This window comes from Orbicella faveolata, unplaced genomic scaffold (assembly GCF_042242905.1).
Source record: "Orbicella faveolata isolate gen_17 unplaced genomic scaffold, um_ofav_v1 contig_2, whole genome shotgun sequence".
In the NCBI taxonomy this organism is placed as follows: Eukaryota; Metazoa; Cnidaria; class Anthozoa; order Scleractinia; family Merulinidae; genus Orbicella; species Orbicella faveolata.
Genome location: NW_028301547.1, coordinates 9552192 through 9577757, shown reverse-complemented (window position 1 = coordinate 9577757; position 25566 = coordinate 9552192). Strand labels below are relative to the sequence as shown.

Sequence of the window (25566 nt, the reverse complement as noted above, 5' to 3'; positions counted from 1 at the left end):
TTGTTCCTGCAATTGCTACTTTTCCAAACGGCTTTTCTTTGCAACGTTCTTCTGGTTCTCTAGTAGCCCGTATGATTTACAAACAGTCAATACTTAGTGCTCAATTTTAGGTTATTTGCTTTACTTTTTATGTATAAGTTTTGGAAGGGCAAATTTGTCATATTAATTTTACCGCTCCCGATAAAAAGTTACAAATCACATTATAAAGAAACGTAGTCCTTTTATTATCAAAGAAAGACGAGTCTGTAGTGTCAGCGGCTACCCTAGCATTTTGAAGACAGATTAAACATAAGCATGCATGGCAATTTTTCTCGGATAATGCTGTCCAAGGGGGCAAGGTGCTTTGAGGTTAACCCTATGTGAAGCACCAACCCGTAAAATAAGGCCAGACCACAACACCGGGGACTCCGTGCCCTACACTTTCCGCTAAGTGTGTGAGTTCTTTAACGTCCCCTGCTAATCATGTAACACTGAAGATGCAGGAGACGGGGTGATTGCTTTTCCGTTTTTCTGTTATGTCTCTAGTTGCAGTAAATCAGACTCCAAGCTTTGGTGATTTTTTTTATTATCATTTTTTAGGTAAAAGACATGACTTCTCGTCTTCGCAAAGCTTTCATTGATAACCTTAAGTCTGCAGACTGGATGGATTACGAGACAAAGCAATCCGCCAAGGAAAAGGTACAGAAAAGCCAAAAAACTATCCCGCAAATTCATAGGTCGTTTCATTATTTAGTCGTCCATAATCTTTAGTTAGTTCTATTTAACCTTGGTGTATAGAAGGCACCGCCAGGCTCTTCTTCCCCCAACGACATTATCATTCATGAGGAACAATGAGAAGAGCACAGCCATAAAAAGTACAGAAAGCACAGACAAATCTAACAACGAATGTTTGATCTTAGGACATGGTACATTATTTAGGTTGTCAATTTATGTAATAAAACCTTGTTTTGTTTTTCGTCGATCCAGGCCCGTGTAATCAAAGAGGATGTGGGTTACCCTCCTTATATCAAAGACGACAGCAAACTTGACACCCATTACTCAACGGTGAGTAATCACCCACACACCAGATTTGTCTTTGTCCTTCTGATCAGCAGAGTCTGCATAAGATATATTTGTCTTATCTTCTATGATACCTCATTCATATAACTACTGTTGACTTGATGTTACTCTGAATGTTTGTTTTTTTCCTCAGTTAAACGCAAGCAGTGATTATTTTGAAAACAACGTGGCAATGAACAGAATGATTGTGCAAAAAAGTTTTGACGTGCTTCGCGAGCCGGTCAACAAAGATTTGTAAGAATGAAGCTCTATGGGGCTTTTATTTGTTAAGTACATACCGTGGAGAAACATTTACTGGATTCGTAGTTTTTATGGGTCGAACAAAGTAGATTAAACTACATCTGTATAATTTAGAAAATTTGCGCAAAGTGTAATAGGCCATTTTCGAAATATTCTGATATGGCTTCGAGGCTTGGCGAGCTAAAACAAGAGAAATCCTTTGTTCATCCTTCAATCTCGATGTTATTTTTCCCTCAGCCTCGTTGCCATGTGAGACTTTTAAATACTTCAAAAATGGCTCATTGCACGAAGCCTTAATCCGAAGCCCCGTGCTTACAAAATTAATAGAAAACAGGTGTGGTACATTGCCAGTCTGTGCATTGATATGATTTGAGAAGACTGTAGTATCTTTGACTATATATTCAGTGAGAATCTTTGTTGAGTTAGTGACGTACGGCGCTGGCACATTCAGTTCTAACTCATTCTGACTCTGGCAAAAATCAGGAAGTAGAACAAGGAAACTAGTACTATTTCACTTGCTTTGTAAAATTACATAACTGTGTTTGTGAGAGGAAGGAAACATGTTGTAAAACATGCGAGCACTAGGTGCTCGAGTCACGAGCTCGAGTAAACATGGCCAAAGTTAACTTTCACTTGCAGGAAACGAGAGTTAACTTTAACTAACACGTGCAGGGAACTCAGGCTGATAAGTAGCCGATACCACAGTCCTGGATACACATGATTATCTTCTCTTCTGCTACTTTTCTGTGCTTTGCTACCATTTGCAGCGTCATGCTGTATTTCTCATGCCGTTTAACCATTGCATGCTCTCCTTAGATGGGCCGAAAGTCCTGCAGAGGTCAATGGATATTACAGTCCACAACAAAACCGAATAGGTGGGTTAATTTTCATCATTAAACATGACGTTTTTTTGGAAACTGGCCGCTGTACTTCAAATAAAGAGAATAAACATCAAAGAAATAACATTCGGTCTACAAGAACAAATTTTCTTTTTGTTTCTCAAAAATTCTTGCCAAATTAAAGACTTTGGATATTTACCTCTTTAAAAATTGTTCAGCTAGATGATGCAGCACGACAAACGTCTAATTACAAAAAAATTGTTGGTAAATCTATATAATTAATAATTATTTCGTCTTATTATTGTTTTTTCTTCGCAGTATTTTTGGCTGGAATCCTGCAATCTCCATTTTACAGAAAAGGTTACCCAAAGTAAGTAATAAGGAAAACGTTCACTAGGATGCTAAGAAAGACTGGTATGGGGTCAAGAGATACACGAACTATTTTCTTTCCTCTTTTCTCTCTGGTCGAGTTAATAACACGACAAACGTAACTATGTTAATGCTCTTTGCGCGATCAGAGAACTTGTTAACTCAAAAACTGTTTAAGTTAAACTGTTTTTGAAACTGATCTAAAAAGGTGTTTTGGGTGTTATGTTAAAGTGCTATGATTTAGAGATCAGAACACCTTTTTTAATCAGTTTCAAAAATAGTTTTTAACTTAAACGTTATTAAAATTCAAAACAAATTCAGACTGTCACATTCGACGTTGCCCATCAACTGCTTGCCACTCATTGAGAGCCGTTCTTGTACAATCAAAGTTGCGTGGAGTATAAGAAGTTATCTCAGTAAAACTCAGTGTACGATGCTGTCCTTCTAGATATCTCAACTATGGATCATTGGCGATGATCATTGGACATGAAATTACTCACGGATTTGACAGCAGAGGTAGCTATAGTTATATATAATGAATGTCAATTAATTTGATCAGTAATTGGTGGGTTATCTGTAGCTGCACCCTACTTTCCATTCCCCTCCCATGCCTTTCCGGAATGTTTGGTAGGAGTGAGACGCCCAGACTGTAAAACCTCTTGGTCTATTTATGACTAAAATGTATGTTTTCCATACCGTATTCCAAAGCTGACCTCTCAAACCTGTACCATGATTCAAACTTCATACTTGTATAGGGTATTTGACTGTCTTTCTAGAAGTCTGATGGAAATTCGCAGCAGGCACTGTTCAAACTTTTACAACGGGAGATTATTACCCTCGTCAAGAGCCGTCATATTACTCAAATATTCCAGGATAAATTGTGGAATTTCTAAAAGCTGTTAATAATGAATAATTTGCATTTTTAGGGCGGTTGTTTGATAAAAATGGAAATGTGAAGGATTGGTGGTCTTTCCGTTCGAAGCTGGATTTCGTGGAAAGAACTGAATGTCTAGTAAATCAATACAACAAATACCAAGTATTTGGAGAGAATGTAAGCAAGACAAAACTTCACACGTTGACAACGTACTAAAAATCCTAATTAGTGGTCACACAGTCTTTTGTCATTTCATCACACATTTACAGTTAGAACCACTTTGATTTGTAAATTATACTCCCTGAAAGTACTGCTCAATGGCTTTCTTTTGATCATTCCCGGCCCAGGTCATTACTCTTTCACACTGTCAGCTGTTAGAAGATAAAAGGGCTTCATACATTTTGTTTGACATGCCTCCACCATGTTCTAATTACAATCTGACATATTCCACCCACATATTGAAAGTTAGTTAGAACCTCCTTTAAATTGTATACCTGCTTAATACATTGTTCTTTAATAGTCCCACATTCCATAGGATCCCACCCATAGACTTGAAAGTTAGAAGACGTAAAACAACTTTGTCTTGTATTATTGTTTTGCAGATAGATGGCAAACAAACTTTGAATGAAAACATAGCTGACAATGGAGGGATAAAGCTTGCTTATGAGGTAAGCCATCATTTAAGTAATTTATTTTCTGATTCTAGTCAACTGAAGATAAAGTTGACATGTTTATCTAATAGCATATAAAGTACTTACCTTTCCTAACGCGTTTTAGACTGGCACAAAGGGATAAAAGCAAAAAAAAATAAGGGCCGAAGTAAAAAAGCGGACAAAACAATCCCTTGTGATCCTCTATGACATCGAACAGTTACCATCTTGGATCCGCTATCTTGAATATAGTAAATGGAATGTAACCGTCTAGAGGTCAGCCTCTTTCCATTTATCTTGTAATTTTCTACCTGCAACCGAAATCAAACTTTATTCAATCGTTAAGCGTTTTTTTTTTTTATTACTGAAAGGTCATATGCTTGTTTGGCACTCAACACCTTATACATTAACAATTTCCTTCTTGATCCACTCTAATTGAATATTTAGGCTTATCAATCTTGGGTCAACGACAATGGAAAAGAGGAACGGTTGCCTGGCCTGGATTTCAGCGTGGACCAGCTTTTCTTTATCGGATATGCTACGGTAGGCTTGCCACTCTTTGGCATTTGAATTCTTTTTAATTATTAGACGTTGTAGTAGCATGTAACGTTGGGTAAAAGGTAAAAAAAGTGAGACAAAATGAAACTGTTTTGTTAGCCCAATTTTCCCTTGGAGGATCTTGTTGCTTAGTAACCATTTCGGTTGCGTCATTACTGGGTCAAAATTGGTCTCGTTAATTTGTTATGGACAATACAAGATTGGAAAATGATAATGCACGAGCAGTTTGGACCAATAATATCACTGCATAAAGCAAATAATAATCGTTGTTAACCCAACAAACTTCCCACTATACCACCATGGACTCGTCTCTAATTTGAGATGAAAATTCTAACTAGGACTTGGTAATAAGAAGGTCAACCTCGCATACTTCAAGAATAGGTAACATTTGTCCTCTGACGTATGAAAGTCGTTGGTCGGAAAGTATTTTCTTTACAGCAATACTTCTTATATGACTCTGTTTCTTCATGTTAGCCATGGTGTAGCGTCTACAAGAAGCAAGCTGCTCTTTTCCAGTTGAAGAATGACGTACATTCATATCCAAAATACAGGTATGAATCTTTCAACTCTTCAACGCTACGTTTCGTGGTTATCATGTTTGTGACACAATAGGTTACCATAGCATCAGTATGACCTGCTAAAACCCCCCTTAATTTTAGCTTTAAGTAGTAGAAGTCTTTATTAAGAATTTAGTCACAACATACGTGTGGCTTTACAATCAATAACAAACTAAGCTAAACTAGAAAAAAACCTATCATATGTATTACAAGAAAAATTTTAAATTTTACTTATATTTCAAAAACGGCACACTGGCAGTTTTTTATATTGTCAAATTTTGATTAACAGAATAAAACACAACTTTTGGCAAAGTCTAAAAAATTCTTTTCATAAGGTTCGGAGCCAACTTAAATTTTCAAAACTTTAAGGCGACTCTCAACTCCGTAGACAGATATTTTGAAACCTCTGCTAAAGGCTACGTCTTATCTTGCTAATCAAAATTTGATAATATATATAAAAAAACATTCACTGTGCCTTTTTCGAATAGCATGCTCTTAAAGCTACAATTAAGAGCGTTTTTAGCATGTCATACAGGTACTATGGTAACCTATTGTGTCATAGAAATGATAATAACGTGTTCACCAATGATTGGGCGGTCTATTTATACCATGACTATAGCATCAATTGATAAAGAGTGCATAATTATAATTTATTACCCATAAACTCTATCTCTTGGAGAGTGCTGGAAACTGTTTTGAGCCACCATGAGCTAAAAAAAAAAACACATATTTTTAAAATATGTTTTTTTTGTTAACAGAAAAATTAAAATTTTAAGCTTAGTCCCCGGCGCATCGAATTCAAGATGATTTCATCTAGTATGATAAAAATGGGTAGAGAGACCTTGATTGTTGAAGGTTGATTGGCAGCAGTTCGTCTCCGTATCCTGGCATCATGATGACAAATTGATATGCCGACTTGGTGCCCGCCTCCCTGGTTTGTTAATATTTCTGCCTTAAGAACTTGTGCCTAACTTTGTATGGGAAAATTTTAACTGATCTGAACTTGGTACAGTATTTCAGGCATTGTTCAATTCTCCGTTAGCTTTTGAGCCAGCAGATGTTGAGACATTTAAAGACTAATTTTAGCCGTCTCTCTTTACGGTAGTTTGCTTTCATATTTGACTATTAGCTTTTAGGCCGTTTCATGGATGATGGTTAAACCTCATGGACATTACAGACCCTCAAATAACCTTCCTTTGGGTCTGTGTTGTCACGCCGTTATGCCAGAAGTAGACACGATTTGTTGTAGACTAACGTTATTAAAATTGGTTGTGCACTTTCTACCCCAGAGCAACATGCTATCTTTGAATCACTTTTAACCAGTTTAGAGTCCTCCTTTGAGTCTTGTTTGTTCACATACCTTCCATTTTTTCGCAGGGTGCTTGGTCCGCTGTCCAACTTTAAGAAATTTGCAGACGCGTTTGGTTGTAAGCGTGGAAGTAATATGAACCCGTATACCAAGTGCTCGGTGTGGTAATCTCGGGTCGTTATTTCTACTTTTGCTCGTGGTTAATTCTTACATCTTGGGCATTTTTACAGACCATTTTCGTATTATCAGTATTGGAATAGAACCGTAGCTTGCAACTGAGGCTAATGCGGAAAGTCTTCAAATGCAAATGACATTAGTTTCGTTTTAATGATATTCCGCAGCTTGAGCCTCCATTGCAAGTTAGTTACAGTCCAATACCGAGAATACGAATATGGTCTATTGCAATAACGTAACGGGTACAATGTTAGAGGGTCTGGATAAGTTGCTGACTGGAATCTAAGCTATAATTTCAGCCCATTTTTTAAGCTCTTAATAAGCGTTGTAGCTCTCAGACCTCAGGTGTTTATAAAGCCAGAGTCATTTCTAATCTTACAGTAAAAATAAAACCAAGTCTTATCAAGACCCTGTTAGAATGAATAGCAACGTTAAGTATGCGCAGTTCCATTTTCCGTGAGACTACAGTGAACTCACTCAAACGGACGCAACTGTGGAAAGTCCACCCGTTATAAGGCATACATACGGCTAGTCTGGGCCACCTTAAACTCGAGTATTTCTATCCAAACTCTTAAAACCTTTTTGAAAAGTTTCAAACTTCGGGCCGTTTTACTCCGCCCTCATTTCAGGAGTGAATAGTTTATAATTTTGCTCAGTTGCTAGGCAACCTTGTTTAGTCACGTGGCAATAAGTTATTGAATACGAGGACGGAGGTCGCAGCACTCATCAATATTCAAAACTTGACGACGACGTTTTATATGGATGGCCTACTTGATTTTTATCTCTTAGCTCCCACGGGTTCTCGATCTGAACGGAATTTTTTTTTTTTTTGGGGGGGGGGGGGGGGAAGGGGTGGGTACGATAAGTTCCCCGCCCCACACATCCAATCTTTTATTGCCACGGGACTGAAGACGTGAAACGGTCAAAAGCTTTGAACTTGCATTTTTATTAACTTTGTGAGTGGAGTGTTTTCTCGGGGTATTGTATTCTAAGGTCAAGAAAGAGTTTCCATCGTCGTAGGAGTGAAACAGTTCCCACATAGAGTTGTCACCCTTAGGTATCGAAATTGTGACAAGCCGGTAATTTCTGAACTGCATGGTTGGTTTCCATAGAAACGTGTGATTGGTTACGAGTCACGACAGGTAACCCTAACGCTAAGTAGGCTAGCTTGTCATAAGTTCCATTCTCTTGAGCCACAGTTTAAACTACTGAGGAAGTACAATAATAGTTTTTAATTTTCTAGAACATAATCTCGTAGGCTACATTGGGTGGATTTCTGTAGGTTAAGTAATGTATGAATGCGAGTCCAATTAAGGATTCTCCCTACAAGTGATAATATAAAATCTTCTCAAAAGCGTAGGAGCCTTTAGGCTTTGCAATTTGACATAATTTCAGTTACGTTTTTGTACCTAACTGGGAGGCGCGATGGCCTCATGGTCAGAGTGCGTTCGTCTCCGCGTCGAGTGGTCCGGGCTCGAGCCCAGGCCAGCGACATTGTGTTGTGTTCTTGGGCAAGACTCTTTACCCTCACAGTACCTCTCTTTACCCAGTTGTATAAATGAGTACCGGAAAATTTAATGCAAGGGGTAACCCTGCGATAGACCAGCATCCCATCCCGGGGGGAGTAGAAAAAGTCCTAGTCGCTTCATGCTACAGAATAGGGGATAAGCTCTGGCCTGATGGGCTACTTGGCTCCTATGCAAACCTTACCTACCTTTACTTTTTGCACCTAACTGCGTGTGTTTTGCTTTTGTTATTTTCAATTAGCGTAGGTCTATAAAAACGGCTTAATTATGTTAATAAATGTGTTTGGTAATGTTTGTAATAACTGAGTAGTTAACGTTTGTGGATTATTTTCTTTTCTTTTTTCTTTAGTTAACAACCATTATTCGTTAATTAGATTTCATCTGATTTCAAATAGAAAAATCAGTTAGTCTTCATTGCTTTATTTTGTATTATAGTTCAATTTTTAAATGTCAGCAACCATATTGTCAGGAATCCCAGCAAGTTCTAAGGGACCCTGTCCCCCATTGACTTTGCATTTTCTGTTTTTCATGTCGCTTCAAAACTTTCGACAAAACTACAGGATTTCTTATTGTAATATTTTGCTGTTTTGATTTAAATTAAGATAGCAAGGTGGGCTTTTTATTTACAGTCGAGTAAAATCACGGATTGTTGTAAATGTAAAGTATGTTAGTTTGTTTGCTGTATGTAACACTATAGGGTAAGAGATGCAAAGTATATTTTTGTGTTTAATTGATTGTTAGGTAAGAACAAACATTAAATCGTCATATTTGTTATTCTGGCGGTTTTTTTTCTCTCACTGGAAATGACAAAATAGGAGGTGACGATTTTGATGAATACACCAAGACCACTTTATGTGACCCAGTAGGGAAATTGCGAGTCCTTAGGTCAGCGGCGAAACCCTTGTTAAATTTAATTTCTGTAATTTGCAATTTCCGAATTTCTGAATTCTTTCTCAGTGCTATTTTTAGTGTGAAAATAATTACTTCTCGGTACAAAGAAGCGATTTGGTTTCTGTTTCTGTTTTAGGTAGAAACCATCTTTAAATTAGTAAAGTGACATAAGATTGATGTTAGATGTTGCGAATCAATATTTGACAGTGCTGCAAACTGAAAAAATGACAATTTTGTGCTTTTGGAGAAGTTGTGATGGGTATTGACGAAGCAAACTATGGCTCTTAACTGGACTGGAAAATCATTTCGAATCAAACCAAATCTGTTTTTATTATAGCCTTGGTAACGATTATTGCCTTGGTAACGAAATTAAGTGTGTGGTTTTTAGAAACTCTTTAGGTTTCTCTCTGATGCAAAATCATTGATATCGAAGGTTTCAGGTCCAATCTCCACTCCAAATTATATAATACAGTCAAGCCTGTATTAAGCGGACCTCACATTAAGCGGACACCCTTAATTAAACGGGCAGCATACAGTGCAAGTCCCATTTTTCTTTTCCCACATTCACTGTAAAACATAGCTGTATTCAACGGACACCTCTGTTAAGCGGACGCTGACACCTTAAACTTGAGTTTTACGGTCATTTCTATTGTTAGAAACCAAAAAAGACACTGCAAAAAAAAAGCATGACTTTTTTTGTCCACGTTTTAGCAGATCGGTCCTTTAAGTTGTTTGCCAACAAACTGAGCTGTAACAGAAATGCAATATTTTGTTATTCGGTTTTGTTTATATAGAACTCTTGTTCTTGTTTGATTTAGTAAACTTTTACATGATTCGATCAATATAGAAACTGTTACAGTATACCTAAAACGTTTTACCTCATATACTTGTTATTGTTTAATTATGGAAATACGGTATTTCAGAGTTCTTAACCGTTCACGAGAATGCTATTTGACCCTTGCAAGGTCTTTTGATACTGACGAATATTATATGACCCTTCTAAGAAGAATTCTGAGGAAACCTGTTTTCAACGGACACCCTGTATTAAGCGGACACTAGCATGGGTTCCGAGGGTTTCTAATACAAGTTTGACTGTAAGTCAAATTATTCTCTCATTTCAATTGGTTCCAACCTATGATCTATCAGAGGATAGAAGCATAGATGACGTCAATATAACAAACGTTTTCCCTCTGATTTTTTTTTTTAAGTTTTGAGAATTTTTTTAATATTTCACGTTACTGGGTAAAGGATAAGGTAGAGAAAAGTCTTGTGGAGGCTATGAACAGGTACGGAAAGCAGGAAGAAGAAAGAAAAAGATATTTCTTTTTCATTAGACTCGAAAAAAATACTCGACAGGTTTCAGCTGGCAATTACAAGACTAAACCAAACACAAAATTGGTTTCAAAATTATTTCGTGGTACGAATTTATTGCTTTGCCTAAAATTGAAGAAACCTGATGAGCGAAATGTTTATGAGATGAATTTATTTAAAATATTCAACTTTTCCCAGTCTCAAAATAATTGTTTTCTCTGATTGGTTTCAGAAAAGAAACATCACAACACCACTTCTTAAAATTAACACATAATCTTGCATGCTTTAGGATGCGAATGTTCCAGTTCGTTTCAAACAGCGCCCTCGTCAACTATCACGCTTTATAAAATAATTAAATGAATGCGCGCGCCCTGATTGGTCAATCAGCTATGGTTTATTGTGCCAGTAAACTCATGGAAATTTCGCGTGTCTTCTCAATTATTATATAAAGAACAAACACTCGAAGAATTCGTAAATCACTCGCCTGCGGCTCATGATTTACGAATTCTTCTCGAGTTCTTCCAACATCCCGCGTGGTTTATCAGCATATAAACCATACAAATTTGAGGGCTATTGCTTAAAACGAAATCAGTTAGAACTCATAATCAAATTGTTAAATAGAAACACGATTTTAAACAAATCCGTGCGTGTATTTTCTTTGGGCTATTTTCTAATTATCTATAAAACTCAGTGTAGGATGCTGTCCCTCTAGACATCTCAACTACGGGTGACTGGCAATGGTCATTGGACACGAAATTACACACGGATTTGACAGCCCAGGTAGTATGATAATTATATAGATTGAATGTAAATTAATTTGACCAGTGATTGGTGGATTATCTGTATTTTTCAGTGGGACAAACTTTTTCGCCTGGCCGCTGTTGACAACGAACCACTCTAATTCAAGTTGTTCTCTTATCTTGAAAGACTTTCCAGATTTCTTTGAAGTCACTGGCACCTGAGCAGTCGAGGGCGTAGCCGGAGACGGCGTTGGATCCAGATCAAAAAAAAAAAAAAAAAAAAAAAAAAAATCGGTTAACCAAGTCATGGTGGTTCAACAAATCATAGAGACTTCAGTCACCATTGTAGAGGATATTTTCAACACGAAGTCCACTGCAAAGAGAATTTCAACACGAGGAGTCGTCACTTATGAACTCTTGATGAATAAAGAACTAGACAACAACAGACCCTGAGAACTGCCTAACCGAAACTAAGGAGAAGTGGAGATGCTAGGAGTAAAAGGAGTAAAGAAGCTTTGGACGGAGAATAGCATGTCCAAAGCCTGACACTGGCAGAACCAACCACTGGGAGGGTATGAGCAGCTAGTGTCAAGGAAGCCATGAAACGAAACCAGCCAGTGTCAATGTCCGTATCATTATACAAAACGTGCTAATCAGATCGAAACAAACTAGGCTCGACTTTCGCAAACACATACATCCGTAGACATTTTAAACACACGAAAAAAATAAACAAGTGATCCCTAGCCTGGTTGCATGCAATCTTGTACCATATTTAATGCAATAATTTGGCGTAGATGCAGAAAACTAAAACTAAAATTATCTGATACGGCAGGAAAATGTAATGGAGATTGTGAAGCTAAGGGAACTTGGAATTAGCACCTAGTACCTTGATTCTTCGGACTAGGGACAAAGGATCATTTACACGGAGTACGCTCATTTCCATAAAGGGGGATCATTTATACGGAGGGGGTCATTTCTTTGTAGAAGGCTCATTTCAATACAACAGGATTCTAGTTTTATGGAAAACAAGAACCATCACACAGAGGAGACGATTTATTTTTCTACAGAGACGGCTTTGCCTAGTTATATCAGGCACTGGCACACAGTGGGCCACCGTGCCAAGTTTATTTACGATTGATTCAAGTATTGACAAGCAGGAAGGTTTCTTGCCAGAGGAAATAAAAATAAAAATGGTCGGTTTTTCAAACAAGAAAGCAAGTACTCGACATTTCAAGAAAGTCTTGAAAACGACTTCTATGAGCTCACTAAAACTAAGGAAAAAAAACAGCTAAATAACGAAAAGCACAATATTTATCACCATTCGTATCGATGCACAAGGACAGAACCGACAATAGATCGATTTCAAATGCGTTAGCTCATACAGCCTCCGTCTTGGTCAGTTGGCTTTTGCTACACTGATTACGTAAGAGAGCGCCTACGATTTACGCTTTACAGCTCTATATACATATGACGACTTACTGGATTTACAGGATACTTTCGGTTCGTTCGCTTCTTCCTCTCCCATAAAAAAATGTGTCAGTCAATATCTGCTTCTTTCTACATCATTGCTATCAAGAACCTCTACATTGGTTTCATTGTAGAGACTTGATTTCGAGAGACCTTTGTTGGAACAGGATTGCAAAGTTCATTGCTTCTGAATTTCTTTCATTTCCTTTGGCTTCTGTACATTACATTCCGTATCATTCCAGCAAAGTTTACCGTTGGTAAATAGTTGTTCTGACTTGTGCTTTTCTGCTAACTTTTTTTTTCCCATGTTTTTGAACACGTCAGTCCTGAGTACTGATAATAGAATAATTATTTTAGATGGAAATTTTTTTTTTTTTATTAATTCAAAGAAAACATTAACAGGAAACGAGTAGTGTTAAAGCACTCAATTTGACCTTGATTGTGAAAACGAACCACTGATGTTTCGCATAAGTTACGAATAGCAAGTTTCTCAACTAAAATGGTTGGCTGAACTATTTCTGACAAGAAACGGAGGTGTTACCCCGACAACAAAACACAAAATGAAAAAATTCACTTCAAGATAAAATTCCGCTCTTTGACGGCTTGAAGTCACGAAAGCAAAATTTTATCTTAAATTTGACAACTCAGTACAAAGTTGCGTTACGTTGCATTACAAACACAAAAGGATGTCACATAAAGTATTCAAATAACTGTTACCTTTGATGCTTTCGAAAGCAAAAAAAAAATGTTCCGTGTTTTTGTTGTTGTTGTTGTTTTATTTATTTTATTTTGTTGGATCGATTTTAATGAAAATGTAACAGCTCAATGATCCACTTTAATTTAAAACTATCTGCTACTAATAATAAAAAAAAGCCCGCCGATTCCGAGGCTTTTTTTTTTTACTAATTGGCTAATTTATTCATATTGTTGTATTACTTCTTCTTCTTTTCACTGATTTTTTTTTCTACCACATAAACTTTGATACGATTTCGTGGCATACAGGGGAGACGCCATTCTCCGGCTAGCTTCCACAAAATAGTGGTGTCTTCTTTTTAAAATAAATATCCTTATTGCTATTCAAATGTCGCGGGCTAGCGCAATGTTCTCAGTAGGTGATCGAACGCAAAATATTGCTGATTCCATAATTCATTAATTAGAATATTACTTACTATGACATTTTGTTGTTTACTCCGTGCTCAAGGGCCGGCCTACTAAGATCTACCAAGCGATGTCTTTCAAGTGTAAAGTCGCTCACAAATGGAAGCATATAGTATCATACTGTTTATGCTCTTATGTATATGTTGTGAAAAAATGAACTTGAGGCAAAATAATTTCATACTTGAATGTGGATCGATTAATTTGTATTTTTCTTTTTCTTAGATTATATTAACGAATTCGGAACAAAGGTACAATCAGTTCCACCTGAGGAGTGGCGATCACGTTTCACGAATTTTTTTTTTTTTTTTAACAAAACATCTTTTGATTACTTTTTACTGGTCACATATTACTTTTTGTCCTCATCAATCTCACACATTAACTCTTTCCACTCTCTATCTAGTGTGAAAATGTCTAAAATCATCATGGCTATTACACATAGCCTGCGTGGTAAGTGTTCGAGGGGGAGGCTCGCCTGCCTCGCTGGCCATTACACTTTGCATGATTCGTTTCAATCGCTTGATGTCAGGCTCGCCGTAACGCCGACGTCAGCGTCAAAAATGCGGTGCCATGCAAGCACCCGGTTGTTGTTGCGTTGCATACGATATTTAAAACTCGCAAATGAGCGCAACAGTCGAAGTATAAGCATTTGAGCGGGAAAAAATACGAAGGAGTATTTTTCATTGGGAAAAGATACACAGAGGACAAAGTAGTAAAGCTAAAGACCACCTAAATTGCCATAAATCGGCCGAGAAACCTCACGGGAACCGAGGAAACACAAACCTGAAACAAGGTTGGTTTATCTTTATTCCTATAAATACTACCTCGTATTTTTAGGGTAACTGAGAATATAACTCGATATTGCTTAAGCTCCCTACTAGGGAGGTTAAGCCGTTGTGCTGCTTGTTAAAGGAGGTCACTCTAAAAAACGTATACTTTTTGTCAACGCTAGCTAATAAAACCCTTGCACTAAGTTGAGCCACTCACCGAAGTTTCATACTATCTTCAATGTTTTGCTTGGTGACGCTCTCCTTGCCGTTGCCGCTCCCTCAGCAGTATTCAGATTTTGCAACAGTCCAAACATAAAGCTTCGTATATGAAAAGGGGCTATATTCGTAACCGAAAAAACGAAGGAGCAAAAGATAGATCTACATTGTCTCAGGAGTGTGTTTCCTTAGTTCCCGCGGGGTCTCTAGGCCGACTTATGGTAATTTAGGTGGTTTTTAGTCCTCTAGATATCTTTTCCCAGTGAAACATTTTCCCAATTGAAAAGATATCAGCTAGCTAGTTATAAATGTATAACGCTTTCGAGTGGTATACCGAGGAATATCCCACGAGTCACTTGAAACTTTGATTGGTTGGTAGATTTATTGGTTGGTTGGTTTGTTGATTTGGCGGTTTGTCAGTTGGTTGATAGGCTGGCAGGTCGTTTGGTTAGCTGTTTGGTTGGTTGGTAGATTGGTAGCCTCGTTGGCTGGTTGTTTAGTTTTCCCGATTGTAATCTTTTTCATCGTTTCCAAGCAAATATCGATTACCCTAAACATTATACCAAACTTCAATCTATTTCTAACAACGAGTGTAATTTCAATAAAAGGAAATGACGAATCCTTGTGAAAAAATAGTTCTTGGCGAGTCTGATGCGGCGTTTCGTCTCGGCCAAGAGACCCTTCAGAGACCTTTCAGATTTTCACGGGAAACTCGTTGAGCATCACGCTCAAACTCCCGTTCGCAAATTAAAGATGTCAACAGCCTGGCGCTCTATTGCAGAGGTATTCTCAACCACACGTTCACGAGTTCATCGCAGTAAAAGGAACTGAAAAATACTTGTGAAAAATTAGTTCGTAGCAAGTCTGATCGAATTGATTAAGAGAACGCTTCTGAAAAAAAAAAAATCAATATTAAATGTAACTGCACTTTGATTTTGCTTCGGCTTTTCATAGCGCAGCTTTTCATATTGAAAAATTTTTAAGTCGCAAACATCTACATCTCCATACTAAAATCTCTTTTAGAACAAAAAGGTACAGGATGTTATTATAACTTTAACTTATTGAAAGTAAGACTGTTTTCATAAATTATAATAACCTAATAACTCAAAAGCGCTTTGAGGATTTTGTCACAACTCATTCGTGCAGAAGTCAGACCACCATATGTTATATTTTTCACAATTAGGTAAATAAATAAAATTAATAAGTAATGTAACGAGATGGGCTATAAGGCTAATGTTTTGTTCTCATACTTTCTCACCACTTCACATTGCACTGCGTCCATCGTACCGCCTTAAATACAAAAAAAAACTTTCTCACCACTTCGTGTCTCATCTTTTCATTTTTTCGTTTAATTTTCTCTAACAAGGCGAAGGAAACAAAAATAAATCTTTTGATTTCTTACTTAAAATTTAACTCGAAAATCCCGTTTATCCCATAAGATAATCCCTGGCACAGACATACAAAGCACATACAGTCACTCACAGTGTCATAAAATTGTCATAGAACTAGCTAAAGCTTTCACTTTGGTGTCACCTGTAATGATCTTCAATTTTGCTTGAACGTTGTCTAACTTAATTTCCAATAATGACTTGGGCAGCATCTTTTCCTTGCAGTTATGCAGGCAGGGTTTGCTTTCTTAGAGGCCGGTTCAGTTAGATCAAAGAACACAACAAACATCCTGATCAAGAATTTCTTGGACGTGTGTAAGTACTACAAACATTATGTTTAAATGTTTTTATTTACCATTTATCACTTTTTTTGACGTGGAAGATCTAAAGCTAGCTAGCATGTTATCTCAAATTCCGTCTCTCTGGCCACCTCTGTTTCTCGTCTCTTCTCGTCTCTTGTCCCCAGTTTCTTATAAATCATGACCTCGAGAGAGGTGGGGGACTGATAAAAACAAAGCAAACAAAACAAAACAAAAATATCGCTTTTCGGCTTATATATATAAAAAATGCTCATGAAGCTTCAATCTAGCACACTTTAAAATCATGAACAAGGATGTAGATCTGAACAATTTTTAATGTTTGCAGTAATACTTTATTATTTTCAGTTATTGGTGCGGTGGCTTACTGGTTATTCGGGTACGCCTTCGCTTATGGAGCTGACAGCAATAGGTTTATTGGGTACAAGTATTTCGCACTGGCAGATTTACCAGCCGACCAATACTCTCACTTTTTTTTCCAATTCGTTTTTGCGGCATCTGCGGCAACAATTGTCAGCGGTTCCATGGCAGAGAGAACTGAGTTCAACGCCTACCTTATGTACTCTGTGTTTCTAACAGGTGGGTTTCAAAAAAAAAAAAAGTTACAATATATTTCGTACTTTATAGAGTCAGATTGTAAAGGATCGTACGGAATGACGACGTTGACGCCGAAGACGTCACCTGATAAAAGATAGATTTATAGTCTACTTTGGAATCTTGTTGCAATTGTCTCAGTAGATCTTTTCAAATTGCTTACTGGTTTAAAAATGTGCTTAGGCTAATATGTAATGAGGGCCTTTAAATTCAAAAGAAAAAAACATTAACAATTAGCTGTTGTGGTTCACGTTCTCCAAGATACGCAGAACTTGGTCATTTCATGAACGGCTACTGAAAGAGGAACAAAAAGATTAAGGAGCACATACAGAGCCATTATTCTGCTAAACCTTTTATATGGTGACGTTAAGCTCTCCAAAAGAACGTTGGGGATTGATGGTCCTGTAGGATTCATGTGTGTTTTCTTTTATCCTGTTGCTGTAAATCTGCTACTTTTAGTTATCATAGGATGATAATGGATCTAGCTTATACCGACATCAAAGACAGTGCCGTTCCCTTGTAGGTTTTTTGTATCCAGTAGTCACTCACTGGGCATGGGATTCAAATGGCTGGCTGTTTGTTGGTGTCGATTATATTAAGGACAATGTGACCATTAATGTTACATACCAGGTAAGCGGTCATTTTACTTTCATTTAAGGACGGTGCCTACTAAATACAAAGGTTTTAGCGCCAGGTTAGGACCTTGCGAAAAAAGTAGATCTTTGCAAGGGCTATCGGAATCCACAAAGAAAAAAGAGGGTAGCCACGCATTTTTTTTCCGAGATAATTAGCCTTGAATCTCAACAAAAATGCTGACATCAGCATTTTTCTGAAAATAGAAGGAGAGGATATTTCTTCACAGCTTTCTTTAGAATTCGCCTTTACATACAGAAAAGCAAACACATTTATAAAGATCTGAAAATTACATGGTAAATGGTAACATAAAAACCATTATTTTCTTGGTATGTTTTTAATAACAAAATCGCTGCAACAGCACTTTTAGCGTCTCTGACAGCCTTTCCCTACGCTCTGTTTCAGCTAAAATACAGTCTAAATATCTTTTGCTCACAACCAGAAACTAATCACCTGCTGAATAGGCTTGCCACTTCCACTTCATAACATAAAATATAGGGGTAACCACGCGTTTTTTAAAGTTATTGATCCTTTTGTAAACTTTTTACGGTGCCTGTTACATTTTTTCCTGTCACCTCCCCAGTAAGTAAAACATTTGCGTATCTCGCAGTTGTTTTGCGCGCGCACTACGCCATCTGCAGGTACCCGATTACAGTTGGATTTCAGTATAATTTTCGACAGATAACTGCTAGTTTTTCAGCTGGAAGACGTTAACAGTTAGTGGTTAGCGATATGCTGCTGTCCTGGTGTTCCTGGTTTAATTACAGGTTCATTAAACTTGATTTGGTCACAGTAGGAAAATTTTGCTTTCAATTTAGTCGTGTACTTGGTAGCGTAGTTGATTGCGTCATGTCAACCCAGCGCACGCGTGACGCGTAAACCATGCCTTGCGTGATGCGCAGAACGTGTGCGCACTAACAAAAGTAGGCACCGTCCTTAATAAATATAATGTACGCATTTTGGTTAAGACCAAGAGATTATCTCTAAAACTGAATGATGCTCAACTTCTCAGACCGGCGGAAACCTAAAGTGACAACGCTGACTTTAACCTCTTATACCTTTTCGATATTACGAAATCCAAGTTGGCCCCTGTGTCCAAAGCATGACCCAATAACCTCGTGACATGATGTCGCCAGTCCCCGTTTCTTACGTAAAAGGAAAGATTTTTAGCGTACAAAATATTCTGGGAATTTAGAAAATCAACAAAGGGCCCGGTATGAATCGAGTTAAACATCACAGGCTGCAGCGTACTACACAGGTTTTCCGCTAACAATCTTGGATTGGTATGATGCTTGTGTGTAGACTGCCATCATCGCATCGGTCCTTTACGCGCCATAGGACGCAAAAGACCTGCACAGTCTCTCTCCAGCGTGAGCGGTCTTGTGCCATCGTTCATCGGATTTCGTTCTAGGTCAGAGCATGGACTTACGTTCTTTCCCCGCTGACCTTCTCTAAGTTATTGTTGGCCTTCCCCATTGTCTCATCCCCTCTGGTGCCACGAGCAAACCTTTTTAAGCATGTGGATGCTGTGTAGACGCGAAATTCAAGTGACTTATAGAATGATGCTCATCGATATATCACCCAAAAGCACAATATTACTACTAAATAAAATTGGTCCTTTGCAATGTTTTTGAGTTCGTTAATTTTTCTCTTTTACGTTGTTGTAGGATTTTGCAGGTAGCGGGGCTCTTCATTGCGTTGGTGGTGCAGTCGCTTTAGTCGGAGCAGCCACTCTAGGTCCAAGAATTGGAAAATTTGTTAATGGTTCCCCTCAGACGATTTCAGGCCATACTGTCCCGGTACGTTTGTTGATGATGTGCAAGTATGTTGCATTCTTGGAAATTGAAAGCACACTTGTCTGATTCTCAGAAAAACTCACAAGAAAACACTGAATATTAAAGTAAATAGAAGAGAGAGCGTTGTTCTAGGTCAACACTCCTCCAAAATACTGTGCCTCGCTTTTAAAAAATACCTAGAATACAATTCAAGCCAGCCTAACACATCGTCAGTTTTCTCTTCTATATTGTGAGCGTTGTTTAGATGCTTATCCTTTAATGTTCACCAATATTCCAACGTTTACAGCCGTTTTGGGCGAAGACAGAGTTTCAGAACGTTTTTTTTTCCTTTTTCACTCTTAAGACAGCAGCCTTGGGAGGATTCATTCTGTTCTTTGGTTTCCTGGCATTCAACGGAGGTTCCCTGGGGTCCATTTCCAATCCGGGCGATGGAGACACCGTGGCCCTGGTCATTACGAACACTGTCATTGGAGGTGAGCTATACTTACCATGCATTCAAATTACGTCAAATGTCGCAGCTTTAAGCTATTTTCAACTTTTCTTTCAGTTTCAAGACACTAAATCTGTTTTATTATTTTTATCATTATTATTCAGGAGCCGCGGGTGCATTGACTGCCATGTTAATCAAGCGCTTGGGATATGCGGAGAAATACTGGAGCTTGCTTTTTACCATTAATGGTGGACTCACTGGAATGGTGAGACTATAAACGCTACTTGGGTTATTCTCAAATACCTCCTTTTTAAAACGTTGATAGCATAGCTCATTTGTTAGTATATGGATATGAAATTAGAGAATTGCTTTCGAAGGCTCGGTAGCATATACAAACCGGTTTGAGTATTTAGAGTCTCAACCAAGAGGTTTGGGTGAAAGCCCCGGCTAGGATACTGCGTTGCATTTCTCAGCAAAGATACTTAACTTTAGCCTTCGCCAGGGACTGTAAACGGCAGATCGTAGTAATAAGCCACATGGGCAAAGATGGTGGCATGGGTTACTTACAACTGACTATGATATCATCTACAAGAGTACAAATACCTCTAGGTGTTTCACTTAACAGAAACTAGAATACATGTGTTTGTTTCTCAGGTGTCCCTGTGCTCAGGCTGTAATGTCTTCCATCCTTATGCTTCCTTCGTTATTGGAATCGTTGGAGGCATGACGTACGTTGCTTGGAGTACTCTCATGTTGCGTTTAAGGGTTGATGACCCCCTGGATGCTGTGGCTGGTAAGTGACACCAAAATATGCAGGAATTCTATTCTCACAACCAGAGTCCTCAAGAAAAGGTAGTCGTTACAGACAAATCCAGTTAGAAAATTTAACATTGTTTTGGCGGTTAATAATGTATGTGAACTAGTTTTAATTGTTGTATTGTATTTTTCCGCAGTTCATCTCGGTGGTGGTATCTGGGGAGTGCTGGCGGCTCCAATATTCAACAAGGATACTGGAATCTTTTATGCTGCCGACGAACATTCATTCCGTTTGTTTGGATGGAACCTGCTGGGGCTGCTTGCTATCAATGCCTGGTCCGTTTTACTCTCTTTCATTTTTTTCTTCACTTTGCGCCTCTTTAAAATACTCCGCGTCAGCGAAGAGATAGAGTTGAAAGGTGAGTAGCCTGCTAACCAGGTTTGTGTTCCACAGCCATCACGAGTCCAGTTTCCGGTCCTCGCCTTTCCTTTTTATTTAAAGTGCACCTAACCCCCAAATTTTTTTCGCTAAAGCGAATCCACTTGTTATTCAAAACATTTGACCAATTGAATTTGGTTGAATCCTCCATTTTCTATATCTTTAAGTTATAAAGTCGCGCTTGAATTGTTGCGCGACCTCTACCCAGGAACCAATCACAATAGCGCCTCAGTCAGCTCTCTGTATTTTCTCCAGGAAATGGAAAACAAAACTAATTGTTCCAATATATTTTAGGACTGACACATCCAAGTTTTGCTTCAAAATTATTTCTTTTTCGTCACTGGAGTCAGAGTTAAGTTTCGATTCGGCTCCGGAATAAACCGTTTTATCGAGTACGTTCGACAACTGTGAACTCACTGCCTAGAGCATTGAGAGCAATTTGCAATATTTCAAGCGAGGACGGGGAAGATTTCCTTGCGGACGAGCTGCTTGTATATCAGGAATGGAAAGTGGAGGAGCAGGCAAACAAAAAGCAGGAAAGAAAACTCGAGGACTGCTTTGAGTCAGCTGCATGGTAATTTCGTCACCTAAACAGGAGATTCCCACCCACTTATAGCCCGTTTACATTTGTCTTTAGCGAGAATGTATTTCGTCAAGGTATGGTTGCTCTACTAAATCCAGTTTGTATTTTACAATCTGGAATACTTCATGTTTATAAGAGCTTCATGTTTATATGTAAGTGTTGCAGTTTTCGAGACTTGATAACCTCCGCACGTAATTACTCTTACGGCGGCTTCTCTGAGCGGCTCTTTGTTCTAAAATTTGATCCTTTCGCAGAAGAGAGCTTCTCTTTAACGTTTAGTCCATTATCTCAATGGATATAAAACTTGTTTTGACTCAGTTTTATTTAAGAATTGGTCTGGCCCATACTTTGACTGTGATTATAGAGAGCTCAACCAAAACACTGGCTTCGATCGATTGAATTCACTTTGAACCTGTATTTTTAGGTTATGGTTAGGGTTGGGAAACATTTCAAACAATTACCGATTTCACATTGCCGCACGTTTTAAGTCGTAACTCCAAATAACCAATGTGATTTTTCTCAAAGTTTGCAGTGAAATTCGTCAGATAGGCGAAAAGGATGTGTTCCCTAGCGGTCCGCAGATAATGTTATGCTGTCATATCTTCGACACTATTGCACAGAATGTTTGTCGCACTGCTGATTTCCAAACCTTCGAAAAACTCTCTGAGTCTAACAATTTTAATTTGCTATCATGTAATTCCAGGAGCCATAATCGGGGACGGAGACCGTAAGCGCGCGCCATTTCAAGTATTGGGTTTGTCCCCATGATATGGGACAATAATTCTATTTTTAGAACAAATTGTGCCATCGCCTGCGGCACACGCACGTACATGCTGCGACGATTTCTGCGGATGTCGCGCGGGGGAAATGGCGTCCGAAATTCCCGAAATTTTTCATGTTTTTGGTCCACAACTCAACGCGTTTACGTCTGTTGGAATTTTGCTTAATTAAGTATTTTCGTCGTAAGCTGCTCCAGTTTGAGTGAAAAAAGACCATGTCGAATTTAGGTATGTTCCGCATTAAGCTTTTATATATCGCTGACCAAGTTGCGTTCCGACGGATGCTTCTTTTACGTGAGCTGTACCCCACCCCCCCCCCCCCCCCAATTTAAATTTCACATATGTTAAAGATTGACAGCTTTTCCATTACACAGCAAAAAACTAGCTGGATATATTTAGATATAGCAGAGCTTTAGGACTTCAAGGTTTCCTAGCTTCTCTTACCACACGCTTGCGAGGAATTTGCCAGTCTATCGCGACCGAAAAGTAAACCAAAATAATTGCTAGTTTGAGTTTCGCCTGAATTGTAAGCAACGATTGATGTTACATCAAGGCCCAATAACTTTACGTCCGTAGATACTGCTCAGTTTTATTTATGTAAAAATCCAGTAAATTCTCTGTTGTCGATGAATGAGAGCGCCCGCCGATGCGTGTTTTGTATAGTCAGTAAACATGACAAATTGGACTTCCGCTTCGCCGCACTTTCGTGTGAAAGCGTACATCGAACTCAAACAATAACTCTGTAGTTTTTAAATATGTTTAAGATTGACAAATGCTTGAGAACATATTAAAAGCTAAGCTGGAAATATGTGAAAAAAAACAGAAATAATCAGCAAAGTTACAATGACGCTTTCTTTAATCAACTTGGAATAACGATTTCGATTTTGTTGATCGAGTTATCAAAACTCCTTGTCTATTTTCATTTTCGCAGTGTAAAACTTCACTATGCTTTGTTGCAGAAACACACATGATGTTAGTAGCCTTTTTTGCGCTCGTGAAATTTGTTGCAGCATCTCAGCACAAAAGATAACGAAAGATATCTTTGTCAAGATTTGTTGACAATTGAAAACACCGACTCGGACTTGAAAGTGCGCGAGCTGCACTATGCAGATGAGCTAATTGTACTCTTCAGACTTTCCTTTCAAAAGTTTTGCAAACTCACCAAACAAGCAGAAACAATAGGAAACCATCAAAGCAGGTTTTGGTTATGATTAACCATTGTCTGAGAAACTCACAAATTAACTCGATACCAGAGTATAGAGTTTTCTTGCTATATTCTTAAGTCAGAACAAACGCAAAAACATACGCGTAAGCTTACAACAAGCGCGAGCAGATCTTATTATTCATTCCCAGTGCGAGATTGAAGTCTTGTTTTCGAGTCTGAAAAACCCACCTTTTCCGTTAGCTCAGAGCATAAAACTACATATAAGCGCCCTGGTTCGTATTCCCTGCTAATTCTAAAGGATTTATCTTCGAATTTTTTCTAAATCGAAAGAGAAATAAGTGTTGGTTGGCGGCGTACAGATGCGACCTATTTACATATCAGTATATCGGTCGTAACTTTGTCGGCTATGTTGTAAATACTGCGGGACTAGAAAATGTAGTTTCTCGGTGGTATTTCTACAAATTACTGGTTGGCTTTAATCAGAAAATTTTGCAAAAAAGCGTTTGAAGTCTGCAGAACAAATTCCAGTGAGAGTTCTTCAATGGTTCTCACTTCGTTTGTTACGGTTCGACAAAATCAACCCATCGTTTACGTCTTTATTACACCATTGACTGATCATGGTCAGTAAATTGTACAGTATATCTTGCTATAAATCTGGGATACTGCTGCAACAGAAAATAGCACTTCTGGAAGGCGTTTGTGCGCACTTTTCGAATGTGTATTGCACCATCCTGAAGGAAATGAGAGGACGTGAGATATTCAACCTTCCTGGGTAGAAGTCACAATAGCCGCTGGACCCATTCTCCTCAAACTCGGACGGCGTTTTGGTGCTATTTTCGAGATTTCGTCGGGGCACAGAAAATCGAGGATTCCACCGAATCCATTTTTTTTTTCTCAGAAGTATTTCAAACAACAAGTAGATTCGTTTTAGCGCAAAAAAAAAAAAAAAAAGAAAGAAAAAGAAAAAAGTGGGGCTGGGTGCACTTCAATTTCTTGTTGGAGCTTTTTTGCATCTCTAAAGCGACTCGATTTTATAACATTGATCATGAAAAGAAACAAGTCACAAATTTGACTTGAAATTCTTCTTTTTCTTAGGTCTTGACATTCCCAAACACGGTGAGCCCGCGTACCCACTGGAGAGTTATGGAGACGGATGGGGGTCTGGCAAATACCCGGCAGCAGAGACAATGGAGTTGCCTTTCACCCTACAGTTTAAGACTACTTCCCCTCATGAAGACCCTAGCCCAACCCCAGTCCAGAACGGCCAGCCTAGCATGCCTGCCTCTCAAGAACTAGCAATAAAGTAAAAATACGAGAAATAAAAGATCGAACGATTGTTTTGCGGTTATAGAGTTTAAAATGCTCTCTTCCGATAAGTTCGTCAGTTGCATAACGTGTTGAAAACAGAGGTTTTGCTCTTCGCTTTTTTTTAAGCAGTAAAAGTCAATTAGACTTCGATTCATTCTTAACCAAGCAGGGAATAGTTGCACAAACAGTAGCAAATTGTGGCGAGATCTTTTGTCTATATCAGGATCAGTAATGACCTCATAAATAAACAAATAAATCAATTTTAATAAACCTACAAGACTGATTAATCAGTCTAAATGTTCTTTTTGACAATTCTTTGATTTCGTCACAAGTATTGTTTAGACCATCATTTTGTAGAATTCTACTTGAACACTAATGCAAATGCTGCGATATGATTGGCTGAATGATCGTACGCTGTCAGCCATTAGTGTGCAGTGGCTGGATGTCGTCTACGAAATGGCGACGGTTTTTCTTTTTCGTTTTTCCAAAGTTTTGGAGGAATATTTTGATGCAAATGGTAAATAAATTCCTGACATGACTGAAAGAAGGACATTTACGGTTTCTCGACTATAAAAATACTTGGAATCGTTGAAAAAATGATACGCGCGCGCACACAACTGCAATTTCAAATGACAATCCAATCCGAGCGATTTCTCTCTCCTAAGGCTCGAAG

General features: G+C 38.3%; 2 protein-coding genes across 2 annotated transcripts in view; both read left to right on the top strand.

Annotated features, from left to right (window-relative positions):
* Positions 1-8929, top strand: part of LOC110051123 (endothelin-converting enzyme homolog) — a 39952-nt gene extending 31023 nt beyond the window's left edge. Inside the window, exons 10-20 of the mRNA XM_089289487.1 lie at positions 580-678; positions 967-1044; positions 1193-1293; positions 2116-2174; positions 2457-2508; positions 2956-3023; positions 3434-3558; positions 3984-4049; positions 4479-4574; positions 5064-5140; positions 6524-8929. Of these exons, the coding sequence (XP_089145613.1) occupies positions 580-678; positions 967-1044; positions 1193-1293; positions 2116-2174; positions 2457-2508; positions 2956-3023; positions 3434-3558; positions 3984-4049; positions 4479-4574; positions 5064-5140; positions 6524-6623 (921 nt within the window). The 3' untranslated portion in view covers positions 6624-8929. The remainder of the gene's footprint in view (positions 1-579; positions 679-966; positions 1045-1192; positions 1294-2115; positions 2175-2456; positions 2509-2955; positions 3024-3433; positions 3559-3983; positions 4050-4478; positions 4575-5063; positions 5141-6523) is intronic.
* A 7370-nt stretch (positions 8930-16299) lies between these two features.
* Positions 16300-25176, top strand: LOC149111890 (putative ammonium transporter 1). Its single transcript, XM_089289862.1, has 9 exons — positions 16300-16408; positions 16759-16989; positions 17528-17634; positions 19305-19436; positions 19777-19906; positions 20028-20128; positions 20518-20656; positions 20817-21038; positions 24681-25176. Exons 1-9 carry the CDS (start codon positions 16321-16323, stop codon positions 24890-24892), a joined length of 1362 nt encoding a protein of 453 aa, XP_089145988.1. The 5' UTR covers positions 16300-16320; the 3' UTR covers positions 24893-25176.
* The last annotated feature ends 390 nt before the right edge of the window (positions 25177-25566 follow it).